The 18627-nt window shown below is 37.3% G+C and overlaps 1 protein-coding gene across 2 annotated transcripts in view; it reads left to right on the top strand.

Moving 5' to 3' along the window:
- The window catches only part of LOC132152179 (neurobeachin-like protein 1), a 67089-nt gene that overhangs the window by 4329 nt on the left and 44133 nt on the right, over positions 1-18627 (top strand). For both annotated transcript variants that reach the window (XM_059560948.1, XM_059560947.1), the window contains exons 3-8: positions 6734-6825; positions 9241-9402; positions 11353-11434; positions 12191-12318; positions 16488-16570; positions 16980-17065. In XM_059560948.1, the coding sequence (XP_059416931.1) occupies positions 6734-6825; positions 9241-9402; positions 11353-11434; positions 12191-12318; positions 16488-16570; positions 16980-17065 (633 nt within the window). The remainder of the gene's footprint in view (positions 1-6733; positions 6826-9240; positions 9403-11352; positions 11435-12190; positions 12319-16487; positions 16571-16979; positions 17066-18627) is intronic.

Genomic DNA, 18627 nt, shown 5'->3' with positions numbered 1-18627 from the left:
ATTCTCAGTAATTATGAGCCTGAACAAATGTAATAACATGTTTTCCACAAGAGAGAATATTCTGCTTGAATAACTTGAGTGTCAGCAGTGTCTTGTGTGTCTGTTATGTTAGCGTTATACATCGATTAGAGCCTGAGCCCCTCAGAGCCGCGGCTGTCCACTGGGACGCAGATCTGCTCCAGATGACCTGCCAGATAAAATAAGACTTCTGAATCTGAATATTAGATTTGGGTTGTGGCAGCAAATTTGAGATTTTGGTCTAAAAGGAATAAAACGTGCAAGGTTTTGAATGATAAAAGCGTGGGATATAGAGTTTTTCTTCAGTTATCAATCAAGTGTTGTGCAGTCTTGATTCTCTCACAGTGATGCGTTCAACTTGCCAGCTCGTCCTTGACATTATTTCCATCATGATCTGATAGTCGCAAGCCCAGTGTGGTTTTGTTTGCTGTAAGAATGACCTTTGCTTTTGTTTATGGTTTCTGCTCTCATGCAATAGCCCGCCTGTGATCTTCAGAGCGCAGCGTGAGGTGACATTTCCTCTTCAGCACGCTAATGTAGCCTAATGATAATGTTTACGTCTGTCAGATCTACAGTTATGCATGTTGGTAGGCATTACAGTGGTCATTTTGCTATGAATTCTGGGACATGTGTTTTTGTGTTTCCTGGGACAAGATGATTTGGAGCCAAACCTGCTCAGCTTCTATGTACTCTGTTTACCTGTTCACAAAACATAGAGAATGTGCTGGAGAAAACAATCAAATACTGGAGAAATGTTGTTCTGGGAGCCTTCTAGTCTTGTACTGAGAGCTCATATGTGATTTCTGAGTCATGTTTTCTTGTGTAACCACCTTTATTAAGTTGCCACAGCAAACCTTTGACCTCTGTAGCCTCAGTTTCCTGCTCATCTGAAGTATGTTTTGTCCATTCAGTAATAACACTTGATTTAGATCCATTTGAACCATTTGATTCCTTCAGATGAAGAGTACCCTGTTTAGGCATATATTGCCTTTCAATGCCACAAACGTGCCATGAATGGCAGCATTGATTTAATAAAGTTCATATAAGTTCTTTGAAAATGTAAGTGGAGAATTTGCTTGGCTGTAGTTGTGGATGTAAATGTGTTTTTTCACACATTAGGAAAAAGGCGTTGCTAGTGTTACTAGGTGATCTTTTTTACTAGTTTCTATTTCTGACTCGGTTCCCTCCTTCAATTTAACGGAGTAGTTATAATTATGTTTCTGACTAGTAAAAGCCTTTCTCATCTTTTTCGAACTCGACATTTTAACAAAGCTCCAATTTAATGTATAAAAGTCTGCATTTATTTGACCAAAATACAGTAAAAAGTGATATTTTGAAATATTATTACAATAAAAAAAGTTTAATATATTAAATTAATTGTTTAATATATTTGAAAAAGTTATGGTCAAGAAACATTTCTTAATATTGTCAATGTCAAATACAGTTGTGCTGCTTAAAGTTTTTAGGTTATTTGATGAACAGAAATTTCAAAAGAACTCATTTGAAATAGAAATAATTTGTAACGTTATTAATGTCTTTACTCTCACTTTGGATCAGTTCAATGCATACTTGCTCAATAAAATAATAAATTTCCAAAAAAATTGTATGTAAATCTTACTGACCCCAACATTTTCAACAGTAGTGTAAGAAGAACCAAAATGGCAGCAATACTAGAAGTTAAAGGGTACTAAGGTTGATTATGCATCAAAGAATACTTAGTCTGAACAATATTTGACTTGGCATACTATTAACATAACGTGGCATAATGTGTTTTTGAGATGGAAACATCTACCATGTTACATCTTTGCTGTTTTTCTGAATGCCAGATGGACAAATGTCTAAATGGCAGAAGACTGAATGAATGAAACCGAGTTGAAAATGATTGAAGGAAGAACCGGATGGATTGAATAAAAGATTCATGATGAAAGTGCTTTCCTTTTCACAAGGTCTGTTTACTCAGACAGTTTAATAGAAGCTGTGCTTTGTGTTTCCCGGTTATGGTTGTGATCCCATAAACACACACACACACACACACCCTCTGAGATCATGATAGACCACACATGTGTGACAGCATCAGTTGTCTTGTGAATGGAACGGAGCTACTTGTGTGTGACCTTTGACCCGGTTAAGACCAGTAATTATCAGGCCTTCAGTGATGGCTATAAACAGCTTTTACTGGGCTGTTTGCTATTTATACACGTACACACACGTACAGTACTCGTCCAGTAGGCCTGTTTATAGATGGACAATGAGGAAATCCTCTATTTGTGAGTGTAATCCACTCCGTGTTCATATTCTCTCTCCTTCTGACAGGTGCACTGTGGAAATTAAATCGGCTGTATCTAGTACTGGTAAATAAGTACATTAAGTACAGAAAGCGATTCAAAACTAGAATGTTCTCATTAGCTTTAGCTGAAAAAATAAAGAAATAAAAAACCCGTGTTCATCACTTTGGTGTTAAAGCTTGTTTTTGAGGGTCTGGTAACGTTTCTTCTGAAAATAGAATAGAGTTGAATCCTGCCATTTCACATTTTCATTAGTTATTTGAAAGGTGTAATAAAGTATGGTTAGACACATATACTATAGATGTAAATTATATACTGATTTTACTAGCAAATATATAATTAATATATATATATATTTTTTTTTTTTTCAGTGTCTTTGGTATACAGGATTCATCCAATTTTTTTTTGCATTTGTTTTATTTGAAAAATGACTATGCATGAGACAAAAATGGAATATTGAATTAAAGTTTAATGTTATATTTTATGCATGTTATATTTGAATTTCAAATATATTACGACTGGATAAAGCTAGATAATAATTTTTTTTTATTGTCCCACATTAAAGTTAACTATTAATTACATTTAAAATATGTACATTACCATTTAAAAACAATTTAAAAGAACTGTTTTCTATTGTAATTTTTGGTCAAATATAACATTTATTCCTGGGATGTAATGCTAAATCTTCTGCACACCTGTGTGATCTGTAGACAGTGACATTAGTGAGCTAAATAAATCATCTTGGCTGCTTTCTGTTGCCTTGTTGTCCTTTCTCTCTTGCCATCTCGTCTGGTGTTCAGAAGAGAGCGAGAGGAGATAAGAACAGCGGGATGCAAAATTAAATGTGTGAGAGAAGTGAGAAAATGGAGATAGTGGGGTGAGATAGAGGAAAATGTGTTAAAGTGAGAGCGAACAAGCGACAGGAGAGTGCTGTGCAGGCCTGTGCCGTCCCGTCCCATCTCACTCTTTCGTCATCATGGTAACAGTCCCTATCCGATCCTCGCAGGTACTCAAGTTCCTGTTGTGAAGGATTATTTGACTATTGAAACACATAACTAAAGTATTGGAAAAGAGAGAATAAACGCAGAGACCGTCTGTTGGAGTGACTTTAAGTCAGACGGGATTTAAAAGAATATTTCCTCTTATTTTTAAGCTGGTGTTTGTGTACTAGCATGCTGTTGATTGCTACCGAAAAAACAGCTTGTGTTTTTACTAAAGCGTTATGCATTTTATGCAAGTTATTGGCTGTGTAATTCCTGTGAATTAGCTTTTTTTAGCTGATGATGGCATGTGTTGAAGGATATAACTTTGGCACATGAGCACAGGCTCATATCTCATGCTAAAACATGGAGGTTTATATGTAGGTGTTATGCTTATACTTTGAAACAGTAGCTTTGTTCCAGAACCTATTGCGCTGCCCGCCTAGACAGCATTTTAAGACATCATAGGCACATTCTCAACAAGAAGCTTGTAAGCAGTAAGCATAATAATTGTTCGACCTTGTTTCTGACAATATGCATCCTTCATGGAGGAACGCACTTCAAACTGCTATGTAACAAGATCAGTAGAAATATACTGTTTATATTATTTTTTAGTATACTATTATTCATACACTTTTTTTCCCCATCACAACTTATGAATTTTGAAAATTGCATGGTATTGTTTTTTCTTTTTTTTTTAGTCCTGACCTGAATAATATGTCTCACATAGTGATGTTTGCATTTACTCCACAAGAAAAAAATAATAACTGAATTTATAAAAATGACACCGTTCAAATGTTTACATACCCTTGAATCTTAAAACTGGCTCTTCTTGCATCAGGTTGCCTTTTGAGCATCAGTAAGTGTTTTTATCTTTTAAAATAGTTGAGCCCCTCAATTGTCCTCAATTTGAAAAGATGGAGCTTAAAATCATACAGTCATTGGTAGAGTGCGATCAAATATGCAGAAGATGCATACCAAAAAATGTGCAGGACCTTGAGGATTTTTCTAAATAAAAAGTTGGCAGTTTATATGTTCAGGACAAACAAGGGACTCGTGAACAACAACAAAGCGCCAGATAGCCCTTGAAATGAAGATTTTTCCTGACCCCACTTCAGATGAAGGGATACTCTGGGAAAGACTTAGAATTGAGGGTATAAAATGGAATTGAGATTATTATTATTATTATTATTATTATTATATTTTGTCTTATGGAGTAAATGTAAACATCTGTTATGTGCAATAGCTTATTCAGGGCAGTATTAAATAAAAAATGACATGCGATCTTCCTTATCCCACTTATTTTGTTAAAATTATTAAATTAGCATTATCTGCAAAGGGAATGTAAACTTATGAGCAGAACTGTACAATCCCTGGAAGTAGAAAGATAAAGGCTATAAGTGAAATACACCACGTTCATCTGACCTCAACGTCACCACCATTAAACTTCCAACAACTCTTTCAATTTTTATAAAAAATCTACTGGTAAATTTGAGTTAAAATAATTTGCAAGAATGTGTGTATAAACAAAATGAGGCTGTAAAAGCGAACTAGTGAGTAAATGAGTTTAGGTGTTTAATGTCCCTCTAGTTCAATTTAGCTATTTTTTCGCAACTGTCTTTTTCAAGAAGCAAAATGGTTTAAAAAAAACGTATCTTATGTAATAGAATAAAACATTTTTCTCAGCTTGTTTTAACCACAGACTATATTTAAGGCAGTTATCTAAAAACCCATTCAATAATAAAAAAAAAAGCATTTATTTTGAGACCGTAGAACCAGAAGTTCAAAAATGCAGACTCCTTTCTGAGTATCCTGTTCTTAGCTCCGCAACCATGCTAACACAACACTGCCTTAGAAGGCTCTGCCTGTGCAGACAGTGAGACGAGTTTAAACACGTGTGGTTTGTAAATGCATGTTTCGTTTGTTTTTACATATCAAGGAGTGAGGCAGCGTTATTCTCTTGAAATTAACAACATCTCAACCAGTCAGTCCCAATTAATTTACTTTTAATCAGAAGTACTTCTTGAAAGAGAGGATAACAGATTTGGAAATGATCACAGGAAAGAGAATATGCTGCGTAGTAGAAGACAAGTTATTATGGCGTGTCAAATGGACAGGATGTCTTGACCATGTGATTAGAGTGAGCTCAGTGTTGTGGCTGCAGGTCATACGCCCGACATTAGTGATGCTTCGCATTAGCAAATCTCTGACGGATTTCTGTGTCTACTCTATACATAACCATTTCTGAAAGAACCCCCTCAGATATGGTCAGTGTGAAGTACTCATTTATCAGATGCCTTAATCTGAAGTTATATTTATTAATCTACACAAAAGCCACACCAATGAACAAACAAATCAAGTAACTCGAGGTGCGCAGGTTACCACAAAATCGTTTCCCCCAGGGTGTGCAATATAAAAGGCTACTTAAAGTTAATGTTTACCAGTTTTAGAAGAAGAACCACTTAATCATTTAATTGGGAGCTTGACATGCATGAGTAGGTGGATGTGAGCGACTCGCCCCACACCCTTCCAGCTGGAAAGGGCATCGAGAGCAAGGCTGTGCCCGCTCTGTGGCGTGAGCTCTAAATAAACAGGGTGTGCAAACCTTTGGCCAGATCCAGACCTCAATAGACATGTGTCTTGCCACTGGATCCCAAATGAATGGGCCTTTTCTTTTCCACACACACACACGCACGCACACATTCTACTTGTTTTTTGTGTTTGGAAAAGTCCAAAACACTTACTTTTCGTGTCATGTTGTCCATATCTGCAAGCGGTCAGTTGTTTTTTGGCATGGACGTGCATAGCTGTGCTCTGATGATCTCATCGAGAGGAATTTTTGAGCATGATTTCCTGTTCTGGATGTCTGAGTGTAGCACAGCTTAAACATTGACCACACAATTGGCCGCATTGAGTCGTGCTTCACTCCAGCCACGTCAGTTACAGCGTCACATGTTTCATGAACTCTCGCTGCCAGCTCATCAGATTGCTGTTGATCGAGATTTAATTCTGCACGTGATAATCTGGGTGAAAGGGTTTGTATGTGGAGCGTTGTTCTTGATCAAGGGGAAATGCTGGAGTGTGTATCAGGTTAGTGATTCCTGTTGGAATGTGGTCAGGCCGGTTTGTTAGTCGACAGGTGTCTCGTGTTGCACCTGATATTATCCACCCGCTAAACCTAAAACATTTGGACTCACCTTAGATAGATAACTCTATCTGCATTCCTAGCTCAATGACAAGCTCATGGTTTTGATACCCAGAGAATGCATGAACTGATAATACAGTGTACCTGAATGCAATCTTATTCACTTTTGATAAAAGCGTCTGCCAGATGCATAAATGCAAACTCATAAGGCACACCTAGAAGTAAATTGCATCTCAATGAATGCTTCTATCTATGATTAACACTTCCTTATTCTCTGTTGTTTTCTTGTTCTCTGAAACTCGCAGAAGGACCCGGACTACCTGAAACTCTGGTTGGAGATCTTCATCGGCTCTTATGAGAGATGTCTGGATGTGGATTTCGAGAAACCGCCAACCAGGTAGACATTAAAACAATCCAGATACATTCATCCATCAATCTGTCCCTCAACGATGCACTTATCCTTCCATTATCAAGTGAATAAATGCGTAAAGGAATGAGCTTATTGAGTTCACAGTTCCTTGTCACAAGCTTTCAGCTTTTTATGGACTAAAATATGGGATAAAGTATTGCATAGCCACACTTTTGACTGTTAGCATCAAGTCTGGTCCACTTTATTAAGGCAGCCCATCAACTAGTCAGTTATAAAAAAAAAAAAAAAAATGTAGATTTGCATCCTGAATCACTTCTGCGTAGAAATGGAGGTTGTTTTTGTAGTACATATATGTATATTATATGTATATTATATGTATATTATATATTATGCTTAATATGGCGGCTGTAGTCCCGCCTCCAGTTAAAAGAGCCAATCACCTTTTTGGTCATGGCATGTCACATGAAAGAAGATCCATTGTCCATTGTTAGTACTCCCGGATCACTTCCAAACCAAGCAGTTTTTATATTGGTTAACACTACGAATTTTCATGTTCAAAGTTCAACAAGCTTTGAAATCTATGTGGGGAAATTTCTATTTCAGATTTCTGTTGAAAGAAATCCGCAGTCTCAATCCTGGTAAATTTGATTGAAGCTGAAAAACCACACTCTTTAATATTGATGTTTGTGAAATGTATTTAAAATATATTATTGAAATTTTATTTAGACAAACAGGGCATTATGAATATGGCCACAGACTAAAGTGACTTGCCTTAAAGGGAGTTATTTGTATAAAAGAGGCCAGTCAGATTGGAGCTTTGTGCTTTTTGCCAGAGCTGACCATTTTATGCTCAGTATGTCCAGTGTTGTTTTAGTAAAGATGGAACCAAGGCACACACATCAAAGGCAAAAAACAAACAAAAAAAAAAAAAAACATTGAAGGAAAATAAAAAACAAACAAAAGTCGCCACACCATAGGCTCCAAAAATGCAATGGAATTTAATAAAGTTAACCTTGTTACAAGTTAATGTTATCTTGTGTGAAGTCCATTATTAAATAGTTTAGTTTTTTTTTTCTAACACACTATAGTGTTTGTTAATATTTTAAATTAGATTTTTTTACTTTATTTTTATTTTTAGTTTTATTATTAATTTATTATTATTATTATTTTTTTTTTTTTTTATTTTTTTTTATTTTAGTTCTTAAACTAAAAGGAAAATGTGAAATGTTGCCTTAATGTTACTTATATATTATGGTTTTAGTTTTAATGAATGACAATAACTCCACTTCAGTCTTTGAGAGTAGTTTGTTGGTGTTTAATATGAGGCTGAGACTAGACAGGAAGTACGCCTTTTTAAGTGCTAACCTCAGTTCAGTTTATTAAAGCTAAATTGAATGGTTTATTATTAGAGACACATCACATGATTGATATGGTTGTGTGTCTGTTTGTGTACATGCATGTCTGTGGATAATGAGCCGAATTTAATGGACGCCCTGCCATCAAGGTCACGTTCTAAAGCAAGTGAGCGGCAATTCAGAGAAAATCCAGCCAGCCCAGTTTGTGTGTGTGTGTTTGTGTGTGTACATGGAAAAAATGAAGAGGGTCGAACTAGATAAAAGGGGGAAATAAGAGAGTGACAGAGGTTGAAGGACAGAAAAAGGGGGAGTGTTGAAGGATTTATGTGGTGGTAGTGCAGAATGTGTGGCTTGAGAAAATCACTCCAGCTCTCCCAGCTGTGGTCATGTGATCATGAAGTGCTTAGACTGTCACATGACATTATGTAATGCGGAGCGAGAGGAGACCCAGGAACCGACAGACAGAAAGAGAGATGAGATTGTAATGGGTTTATTCATCTCTCTCCTTCACAGCTGTGCTGTTCTCACACAGATCCGCTTCATTACTCTCTTTCTTGTGCTGGAAAAACACTCTTGTAGTGCATTATTTGCCTTCACAGTCACGACTGCAGAATTACAAATCCCTGAAGTGCCGCTTTCAGTTGGTGCATAAAAAAACGGAGCTAGAAAAGCAGCATTTTGCATATTCATAATTTTTTCTTAATCTGTTTTTCCATATTTCATGTTTCTTTGAAAAATTCAGTCATGAAAACAATAACATGAAAACAAGTTTATATAACGGCTAAACCAGTTAAATGCTAATATTTGAAAAAACAAACCGGTAGAAATGTCTTTAAAAAGTTGTTATAATATACCTGACTTAAATCCAATTTAAACTTTTCTATACAAAGCAGTTGTTCATTTTAACCTTTGTTTGACTATAAAATCTGTTTCAAATCCAGTACAGAATGGAGTTGTGAATCGGATTGCAAATTTATGAGTTGTTAATGGAATTGCTTAAGTTTGTTGAAATTAGAATGCAAGTTTGTGAATCATGCATCGAATCGCATTATTTCTAGTTTCTGAGTGTTTGGCCTGTGTTCTGCAGGCTGGAGGAGACGCCGCCCGTCATGACGCTGTTACCTGATAACATCCTGCAGGTGTTGCGTCTGCAGCTGCTGCAGTGTGTGCAGAAAGCGTCCGAGGGACTGGAGCCCGAGCAGCAGACGTTGGCGCTCCTGCTCCTCAAGTTCCTCATCGTCACCTGCAGGTCAGACTCAGAGACGTCACACCAGGGGCCTGCACTTTATGACTAAGAAAAAACTGATTACACAAACAGATCAGTATTCCAGCTAAATGTGCAAACTAACTGAAGTAAAAGAGTGATTTGAACTGTTTGGAAATTGAGTCTCTTATGAAAACATGAAGTGCATTGAATCTCAGTACAAACAGAAACTGGACACCCGTGATCCTGCTGAATGTTTCATGAGTTCATGAGTGGTTTCCACTTTCAGTGACACATCAAGACTTTTACACTGCAAAAAAAGCTTTTCTTACTTAGAGTTGTAAGTAAATAATCTTATTTCAAACTGAGAACAAGATTTTTTGCTTGCCACATTGGCAGGTAATTTTTGCTTGTTTACTTAATTCTGACTTATTCTTTCTGAAAACAAGACAATAATTTTTACTTGTCTAGAAAATGCTTCTTGATGTAAGGATTTTTTTATATTTGGACTTAAAACATGACAAAAGCTCGAAGTAAGAAAAGCTGTTTTTGCAGTGTAGGATTACTCGAATGGCAGCTGCTGCTCATACACACACACACACACACACACACACACACACACACACACACACACACACACACACACACACACACTTAATGTGGATATTTATTTATTACTTCTTTAAGTTTATTTAACATGAATCTAGTCAAAACTTTTAAATATAATGTTAAGTTTTGGTTGTTTACAGTATTTAAAAGTAAAGGCATTACCATTCAAAAGTTTGGGGTCAGTCATTTTTTTTGAAATTTGAAAGAAAAAAAAAAGATTTTTTTCAGCATAGCTTTATACAAAGATGATCAAAAGTAACAGTCAAATAAATGCTGTTCTTTCGAACTTTCTATTGAAAGAGTAGAAAAATCATGGTTTTGCACAAAAATATGAAGCAGCACAACTCTTTCAATTGATAATAATCAGAAATGTTTCTTGAGCAGCAAATCAGTATATTTTCATGATTTCTGAAGATCATGTGACACTGAAGACTGGAGGAATGATGCTGAAAATACAGCTTTGATCAGAGCAATAGATTAGATTTTAAAATATATTCACATAGCAAACAGCTGTTTAAATTGTAAAAAATATTTCAGAATATTATTGTTTTCACTGTACTTTTTAACACAGATATTTAAAGAAATCTAACCATCCCCAAACTTTTGAACAGTAGTGGATAGCTTCTAGGGCTATTTTGTCTTCTCCAGAGAACATACCGTAATTCCTCAAATAAAAACCGGTTGTCAAATAAACGCTGGGCCTCTTATATTGCAGCAGAGCCAGATAATGAACATACACACCCACTTCCGGAGCGTTTCTCGTTCTCGAGTCAAGAACCGGTTGCAGTGGTTTTCGGATCACCAGTACACTGAACCGAGAACCGTTTCTGTCAGACGCGTCCGATTCGATAACCGAGGAGCTGATGATACTGCGCATGTGTGATTCAGCGTGAAGCAGACTGACACACAGAGCGTCTGAACCAAACTGATTCTTTTGGTGATTGATTCTGAACTGATTCTGTGTTAATGTTATGATCTCTGTCCACTGGAATGCAATCGTTTTTAATTTAAAATGGGTTATTTAAAACAATTACTTATCAAACAGATGGAATTAGAAATAAAGGCCTGCCTCTAATAAAAGCCTGCTTCAAATAAAAGCCTGTTACCTTCTGCAATTCAGGTAAATAAAGGCCCCGGCTTTTATTTGAGGAATTATTTCAGATGCGTGTCCACTCAGTGAGGTGTTGTAATTTGTCCACACACACACACGCACACACACACACACACACACACACACACACACACACACTCTGTGTAGCGTTCAGCAGCAGTCAGGGTGTTATTTATGATCACGGGGTGGCAGGAAAATCTCTCTCTGTCCAGTACAGCTTCAAACACACTCAGAGTTTCTTCTCCACACTGACAGCTGTGTGATGTGTCTGACAGGAACATGTCAAATGTGGAAGAGATCGGCGCCTGTTCCTACATAAACCACATCATCACCATGACAACGCTTTACATCCAGCAGGTCTGAACCTTGCTCCAAAATCAAGATATCCGTTTATCCATTTATTTTTTCACTTTCTGTCTCCATTATTTAATGGTTGTCAAACTGGCCTATGCTTTGCCTCTTCCTCTTCCTGGTCTCTTCCCTGTTCTTTCTTTTAATTCTTCTGTCTTTTCTTTCTGTTTCTTTTTCCATGCCCCTTTCCTCCACTATTTCTCAATCTCTTCAGTTTCCTATCATGTTCTGTTCTTTTCTTTCCTTTTCCTTCTCATTAATTGTCCTTTTTCCTTTCCTGCATCCCGTTCAAGTCTTTCTCTTCCTTTTCTGGTCGTTTTCTCTTCTTTTCCATTTACCTTCCTTTTGACAAGAATATAAAAAGGAAGAATAAAAGCATTTTCCTTTCCTCTTTTTTGTTTTCCTTTTTCTTTTCCATTTCCTCTGCCTCTTCCTGCCATTTCCTTTCCGTTTTTCTTTCTTTTCCTCTTCCCTTTCCTCTTCCTTTCGCTGCATTCTTCATCTCTTTTCTTTTTTCCATTGAATTATTATTATTCCACAATTATTATTATTGTCGTTTCCTCTTCTTCCATCCTTTTTATTGTTCTGTACCTTTTCTTGTTTTCCTCTTTCTCTTCCATTCTTTTCCCTTTCCTCTTATTCATATTTCTTTTTCTGCCTTCCTCTTCTATTTTCTCTCCTCTTTATTGTCTTTTCGGTTTCCTCTTTCTCTCTCTTCTCCTCAGTATTAAAGTAAATCAATGTTTTTTTCTCTGTGTTCAGTTGAAGAGTAATACGAAAGAGAAGGAGCTGGCTGATCAGACACAAGCCGAGGAGTTTGTCCGTCACGCTCTGGCCTTCTGTGAGAGTCTGTATGATCCCTATCACAACTGGAGGCATCGCATTCACCGGTGAGAAATGCAACCAATGCCGATCCCACAGCTGAAGCTTTTCAGCTATTCAGAAATAACTAGAATATTTCTTAGTTGGCTGCATATATGAAAATAAATACTGTAAGGTTTTATCATTGTTTGGGGTGAACCAGAGATGTAAACAATTTAGCCAATGTCATGTAACTCCTACTCAGTACCTGTTTTTTTGCTAAAACACAGACTTTACATTCGATGTAAAAGTTATTGCACCCAAAAGTAACTTAAATTGGAGTTGTATAACTTTGATCATAACTTTGATCATAATCAACCCTGTATTAGCCCAAACAGAGGCCTGTGTGTGTGAAACCTCTAAAATGGGTCACTTCAATTTTAATAAGGTAATACATGTAATGCATCCTCTATTGATGTTTTTGAGTATAAAGGTGGCATTATACTAAACCCAACAAAACTAAATTCACAATTTTCAGCAATTCAGAAGATGGTAGAAGAGAATACTGACATGTGATATTGCTTGGCTCATTGTAATGTTGTTGGTACTTGGCAGCACAGTGTATACCATTTTCCTCAAACAAAATTCATCCTTGACTACTTATGAGTATAAATACTGGGTACCTTCTGGGCTAGTTCAGAACATGCAACCACAATTATGGGAAAGACTACTGACTCGACAGTTGTCCAGAAGACAATCATCAACATCCTCCACAAGGAGGGTAAACCACAGATGGTCATTGCTGAAAGGACTAGCTGTTCACAGAGTGCTGTATCAAAATATATTTATAGAAAGTTGACTGAAAAGAAAAAGTAGGTAGGAAAAGCTGCAACAGGGATGACCACAGACTTGGGAAGATTGTCAGTAAAAGCAGATTCAAGAACTTTGGAGAGCGTCACAAGGAGTGGACTGAAGCCGGAGTCAGTCCATCAAGATTCATCACACTCAGACATCTTCAAGAAAAGGGCTACAGCGGTCACATTCCTAAAACCAAGCCACTTCTGAACCAGAAAAAAACATCAGAAGCATTTCACCTGGGGTAAGGAGGAAAAGAACTGGACTGTTGCTCAGTGGTTCACAGTCCTCTTTTCAGATGAAAGTAAATTTTGCATTTAATTTGGAAATCAAGGTCTGGAGGAAGACTGGAGAGGCACAGAATCCAAAGTCCAGTGTGAAGTTTCTGAAGTCAGTCAAGTCACCTTTATTTATATAGCGCTTTAAACAAAATACATTGCGTCAAAGCAACTGAACAACATTCATTAGCAAAACAGTGTGTCAATAATGCAAATTGTCAGTGATGATTTGAGTGCTGTGACGTCTGCTGGTGTTGGTTCATTATGTTTTATCAAGTCCAAAGTCAATGCAGCCATCTACCAGGAGATTTTGTAGCTCTTTATGCTTCCATCTGCTGAAAAGCTTAATGGAGATGCAGATTTAATTTTGCAGAGGGAATTTAGCATCTATGTCAGGGATCTAGGAGGGAGGACTCAATTGCAGTGTGAGGTAATAAGGTTTTATTGACAAAACAGACTAATACAAGAGGGTAGTGAAGTGAACAATAGACATCACAAGAGGAAAACAGTAAACAGGAAAAGCTAGGGGAGGCCACTGGGAAAGCTTCAGGAAACAACTGGCAGAATACTTGGCAACAGAGGGGGTAGCAAAACCAGGCTGATGGAGAAGACCACACAAGGCACCATAGAGCAGAGCTCAGACACTTGTTGACCACTGACTCTGAAACAGACCAAGTGCCAGGTAGGTAGATCCAGGGCAGGACACATGGGGACAGGTCAGGAACTCGAACACAAGACTAGACAGGACAAAGCTCCACAAAAACACAAATTAAAATCAAGACAAGGAAAGATATAAGACAATGAACTAATAAGAGGTTAAGTAACAAAATAAGAAATGACCAATTTAACCAACTTGGAAGAATAATCAAACAAAACCAAGAATCAAGACTAGAAGAACTAAATAAATATTACAGATAGAAGCCAAAAGCAAGAACAAACAAATTACTAAAATAATGAGCGAGACAAAAACGGAGAACTACAAGGACTAGACAAGGGCACAAGACTGACCAGACAAGGAGACAAGGACACATATTGAGCCAGAGACAGAGGGGGTGAGAATGACAGCCAACACAAAAGGGTAAGGGGCACTATAAATAAGGAGGAAAATACATGAGGGACAGGTGAGCACAATAAGACTAACCAGGCTAACAAGAGGGTGTGGTAAAAAGGAAACAAGGAGGAGGGGCTAAAGGAGCACATGGCCAAGAAAATAACTAACAAGGCCATGTGCTGACACAATACACAAGAAACAAAACATAAAAAAAAAAAAAGTGACCGTGCAAAACCCTGACAACCTACCCACAGTGCCAAAACCACATCCAAGTGATTTGCTGACCATGATATTACTGTGCTTGATTGGCCAGCCAACTCACCTGACCTGAACCTCACAGAGAATCTATGGGGTATTGTGAAGAGGAAGATAAGTAACATTTGAAAAACAATACAGAGGAGCTGAAGGCCGTTATCATTATTACCACCTGCAGTGCCACAGGCAGTAATTGCAAAATGAGCCCCAACCAAGTATTGAGTGCATAATTAAACCTACTTATGGATTTTTTTGATTGATCTTTGACAAAATTTTCTAATTTTTTTGAGATACTGAAGCTGTAAGTCGTTAACATCAGAACTCAAACAAAAAACTCTTTAAATATTTCAGTTTGTGTGCAACGAATCTAGAATATAAAAAAGTTTGCTTTTTAAATTAAATTACAAAAAAAATAAAGAACTATTTTTTTTACATGTACTTGTACTTTATTTATGGGAAATTGTACATATTTTTCCCATAAATATGCTTATAACCAATTGCTTTAATATATAATTGGACTTTTAATCACTTATCTATCATGCAAATATGCTAATTAGAATATTACATGGCCAAAACATGTATCACGCACCAATATTTCTGGTCTAGGATGAATACAAAGGAGTAATGGTCATTTTAAGGACCTGGTGGCTGCCATTTTGAAAACTGGGCCTTTCTTGGAGTCAAACTTTGGTAAACTTTTAGTATGTTTTTAAGTACATTTGATACTACTGTAAACCACTGAGAAATGTTTTGTTAGAATTATTTGTGGGGTCAAGACATATTTGCAGCTGACTATCTCTTTGATTGCACGATGCGTCTTTCTAGACTTTGACCCAGTTGTCCAACGGGGAACATTTCTTGCATGCAAAAAAATGCATTGTATGAAAACTTCACAGCTGTCAGATGCAGTAATGCTTCAATAAGAGGACTTCACAGCCTTGTACGAGCATGTGCCAATCCAGACGTTTCCTCGTGCACACTGAATCTGTAGAATAAACCAGTGTTGTTTGGAGAGCTGCTCTGTTTAAAATAGCAGTGCAGAGTCAACGGTAAATCAAAACCATTCCCTGAAAGAGTAAATCATTTACTTTCTTAATAAATACTCCTGGTCTTCTTGTGCATGATCTATCACTGCATGTTATTTGAAAGAATTTTTTTTTGTTTTATTCATCTTTTGTCAAATTATTTTAACGTTTTACAGTCACTCAGAAGTACAATAGATTGTCTGCAGTAAAATGCTTTGTAAATGTTGTTGCTTTGGTTATTTGACACCACACTGATGACAGGCCAGAGGAGAATCTGTAAGTGAAGGTTTAAATTACAAATTATGGTATATATGTGGCTAACCCAAAGTGCAGTTAAATCAGAAGATACACACTGTCAAATGATGCAAACACACACATATACAGTGAAAAACACAGCTGTGTTTGACCAATAAACACGTGAAGTCTGGTTCTACAAGTTCTGTGAAGAGCTGTTCGTTTTTCCTCTCTCTCTCTCTCTCTCTGTTTGTGTGTGTGTGTGTGTTCAAAGGTTATTTGAGGGCAGCTAAAATGTCCAGAGAAAATAACCTGGGCTTGTGGCACAAATGCCACTGAAAATAATAACTTATAGGGGGAAAAAGGCTTCTAAATTGATTTTTGTTTTTCAGTGTTATCTAACCCTTTATATTGTTTTATTATTTCAATTAATATATTACGGTTAATACATTTGACCTATTATTTATTCATTCCTTCCTTCCTCCCTAAACTGGAGGGGTTCATTAGATAAATAATTAAATGTGCAATATGAAGTGTGAGTAATGGGTTTGTTCTTGCAGACAGCAGCTCAGCGCTGTGGAGCGAAGCAGACAGAAGTTTAAAGCCGCACCGCTCACTGTAGAGTTTGTGCCCTTCTTCTACCGTAAGTCTCTCTCTCTCTGTGCATGAGTTTATTTACTGATCAAATCTGCTGTTTTATCACTTGGCCTTCAGCGATGGCATATAACCAGTGCTCTCTAAACAAAGCAGCCTCAGTGTTCCTGTGGTTAGAAACTCACGCCGCTTATCTGTGTGTTTATCACTGAAGCCAGAGACATGAAGTGTCACTCTGTTTCTGAGTGTACCTGTGAGTGAATGCTCTCGATACTTTGGTCTACAGCACTGAGGAGCTCATGAAAATAAATGAAACAGTATTGAAAAGACTGAGGGACAGTAAAGTGTAGCAGGAAGCATGCAAGAAAAAAATTCTGCATGTTTTTGTTGTTGACATGTTATTTGCATGAAAAACAGATACCTCTTCATTCATGTGTGTGTGTGTGTGTGTGTTTCAGAATGTTTTCAGGAGAGTGAGCACCTGAAGGACAGTCTTAAATGTTGCCTTTTGCACCTGTTTGGAGCCATTATCGCGGGTGGACAGGTGAGATCATGCCACAGCAGCAGAAGAATAGTGATGAAGTTACAGATAAAACGAAAAAATGAAATTATGGTTTACTTTCTGTTAACTGCTGAAATAAAATTTCCACCAATTATAATTTGGAATGTTAAAAATGGCTAGAATTGTAATCCAATTGTAATGTAGTGTGCCAACAAAAAACACACACACACACACACACACACACACAGAAAAATAATTGCAAGAATAAAGACCAGTCACAATTTAGTATGCAAATAAACACAAAAAAGAAAACATTGCAATTCCATATATAAATGATTGTAATAAAGAAGACCAATTGAATGTCTATATGCATGTAATTGGAAGAAAGAGGACCAATCACAATTTAGAATGCAAATAATTACTTAAGAAATCTTATTGAAATTCTGTATGCAAATAGTAAACAATGACACACACACACACACACACACACACACATATATACATGTATATTATATTATATATATAACAAACACACTAATTGTAAAATAATTGCAAGATAGAAGGCAGATCACAATTTATGCAAAAAAATATACAGGAAATGACCTATTACAATTAATTATAAATGCAAGAAGACACAGTTTAATATGCAAACAAATACAGAAAAGAAATCAACTCCAATTCTGTATGCAAATGAATGCAGAAAAAAAGAACAATCAGAAGTGTAGTTTGCAATTAAATATACAAACTGAGATCAGTTGCAATTCAGCATGCAAATAATAATAATAAAAAAAACCTAGTCCAATCCCATTTTTAAATATTCAAAAAAATGTAAGAATAAAGGCCAACTATGCAATATGACAGTGACGCTATGGCTTACTTACACATAATTTATAATAATCAAAAATAGCACACAGAAATATTTATTTGTTTTTAATTGTTTTTCAATTCAAACATTTGTGGTTTTTTTGTTGTTGTTGGTGTTGTTTTGCAGCATTTTTAAATTACAGTTCTTAATCAGCTTTTCTCAAATACCATCCATCCATCCATCCATCTTCTACCGCTTATCCGGGGCCGGGTCGCGGGGGCAGCAGTCTAAGCAGAGAACCCCAGACTTCCCTCTCCCTAGACACTTCCTCCAGCTCTTCTGGGGGGACACCGAGGCGTTCCCAGGCCAGCCGGGAGACATAGTCTCTCCAGCGTGTCCTAGGTCTCCCCCGGGGTCTCCTCCCAGTGGGATGTGCCCGGAACACCTTCCCGGGAAGGCGTCCAGGAGGCATCCGGAACAGATGCCCGAGCCACCTCAGCTGACCCCTCTCGATGTGGAGGAGCAGCGGCTCTACTCTGAGCTCCTCCCGGGTGACTGAGCTTCTCACCCTATCTCTAAGGGATCGCCCAGCCACCCTGCAGAGAAAGCACATTTCGGCCGCCTGTATCTGGGATCTTGTCCTTTCGGTCATGACCCAAAGCTCATGACCATAGGTGAGAGTAGGAACGTAGATTGACCGGTAAATCGAGAGCTTCGCCTTGCGGCTCAGCTCTTTCTTCACCACGACAGACCGGTACATCGACCGCATTACTGCAGAAGCTGCACCGATCCGTCTGTC

The sequence above is a fragment of the Carassius carassius genome, chromosome 10 (genome assembly GCF_963082965.1).
Source record: "Carassius carassius chromosome 10, fCarCar2.1, whole genome shotgun sequence".
In the NCBI taxonomy this organism is placed as follows: domain Eukaryota; kingdom Metazoa; phylum Chordata; class Actinopteri; order Cypriniformes; family Cyprinidae; genus Carassius; species Carassius carassius.
This window is presented reverse-complemented; position numbering and strand designations above follow the sequence as displayed.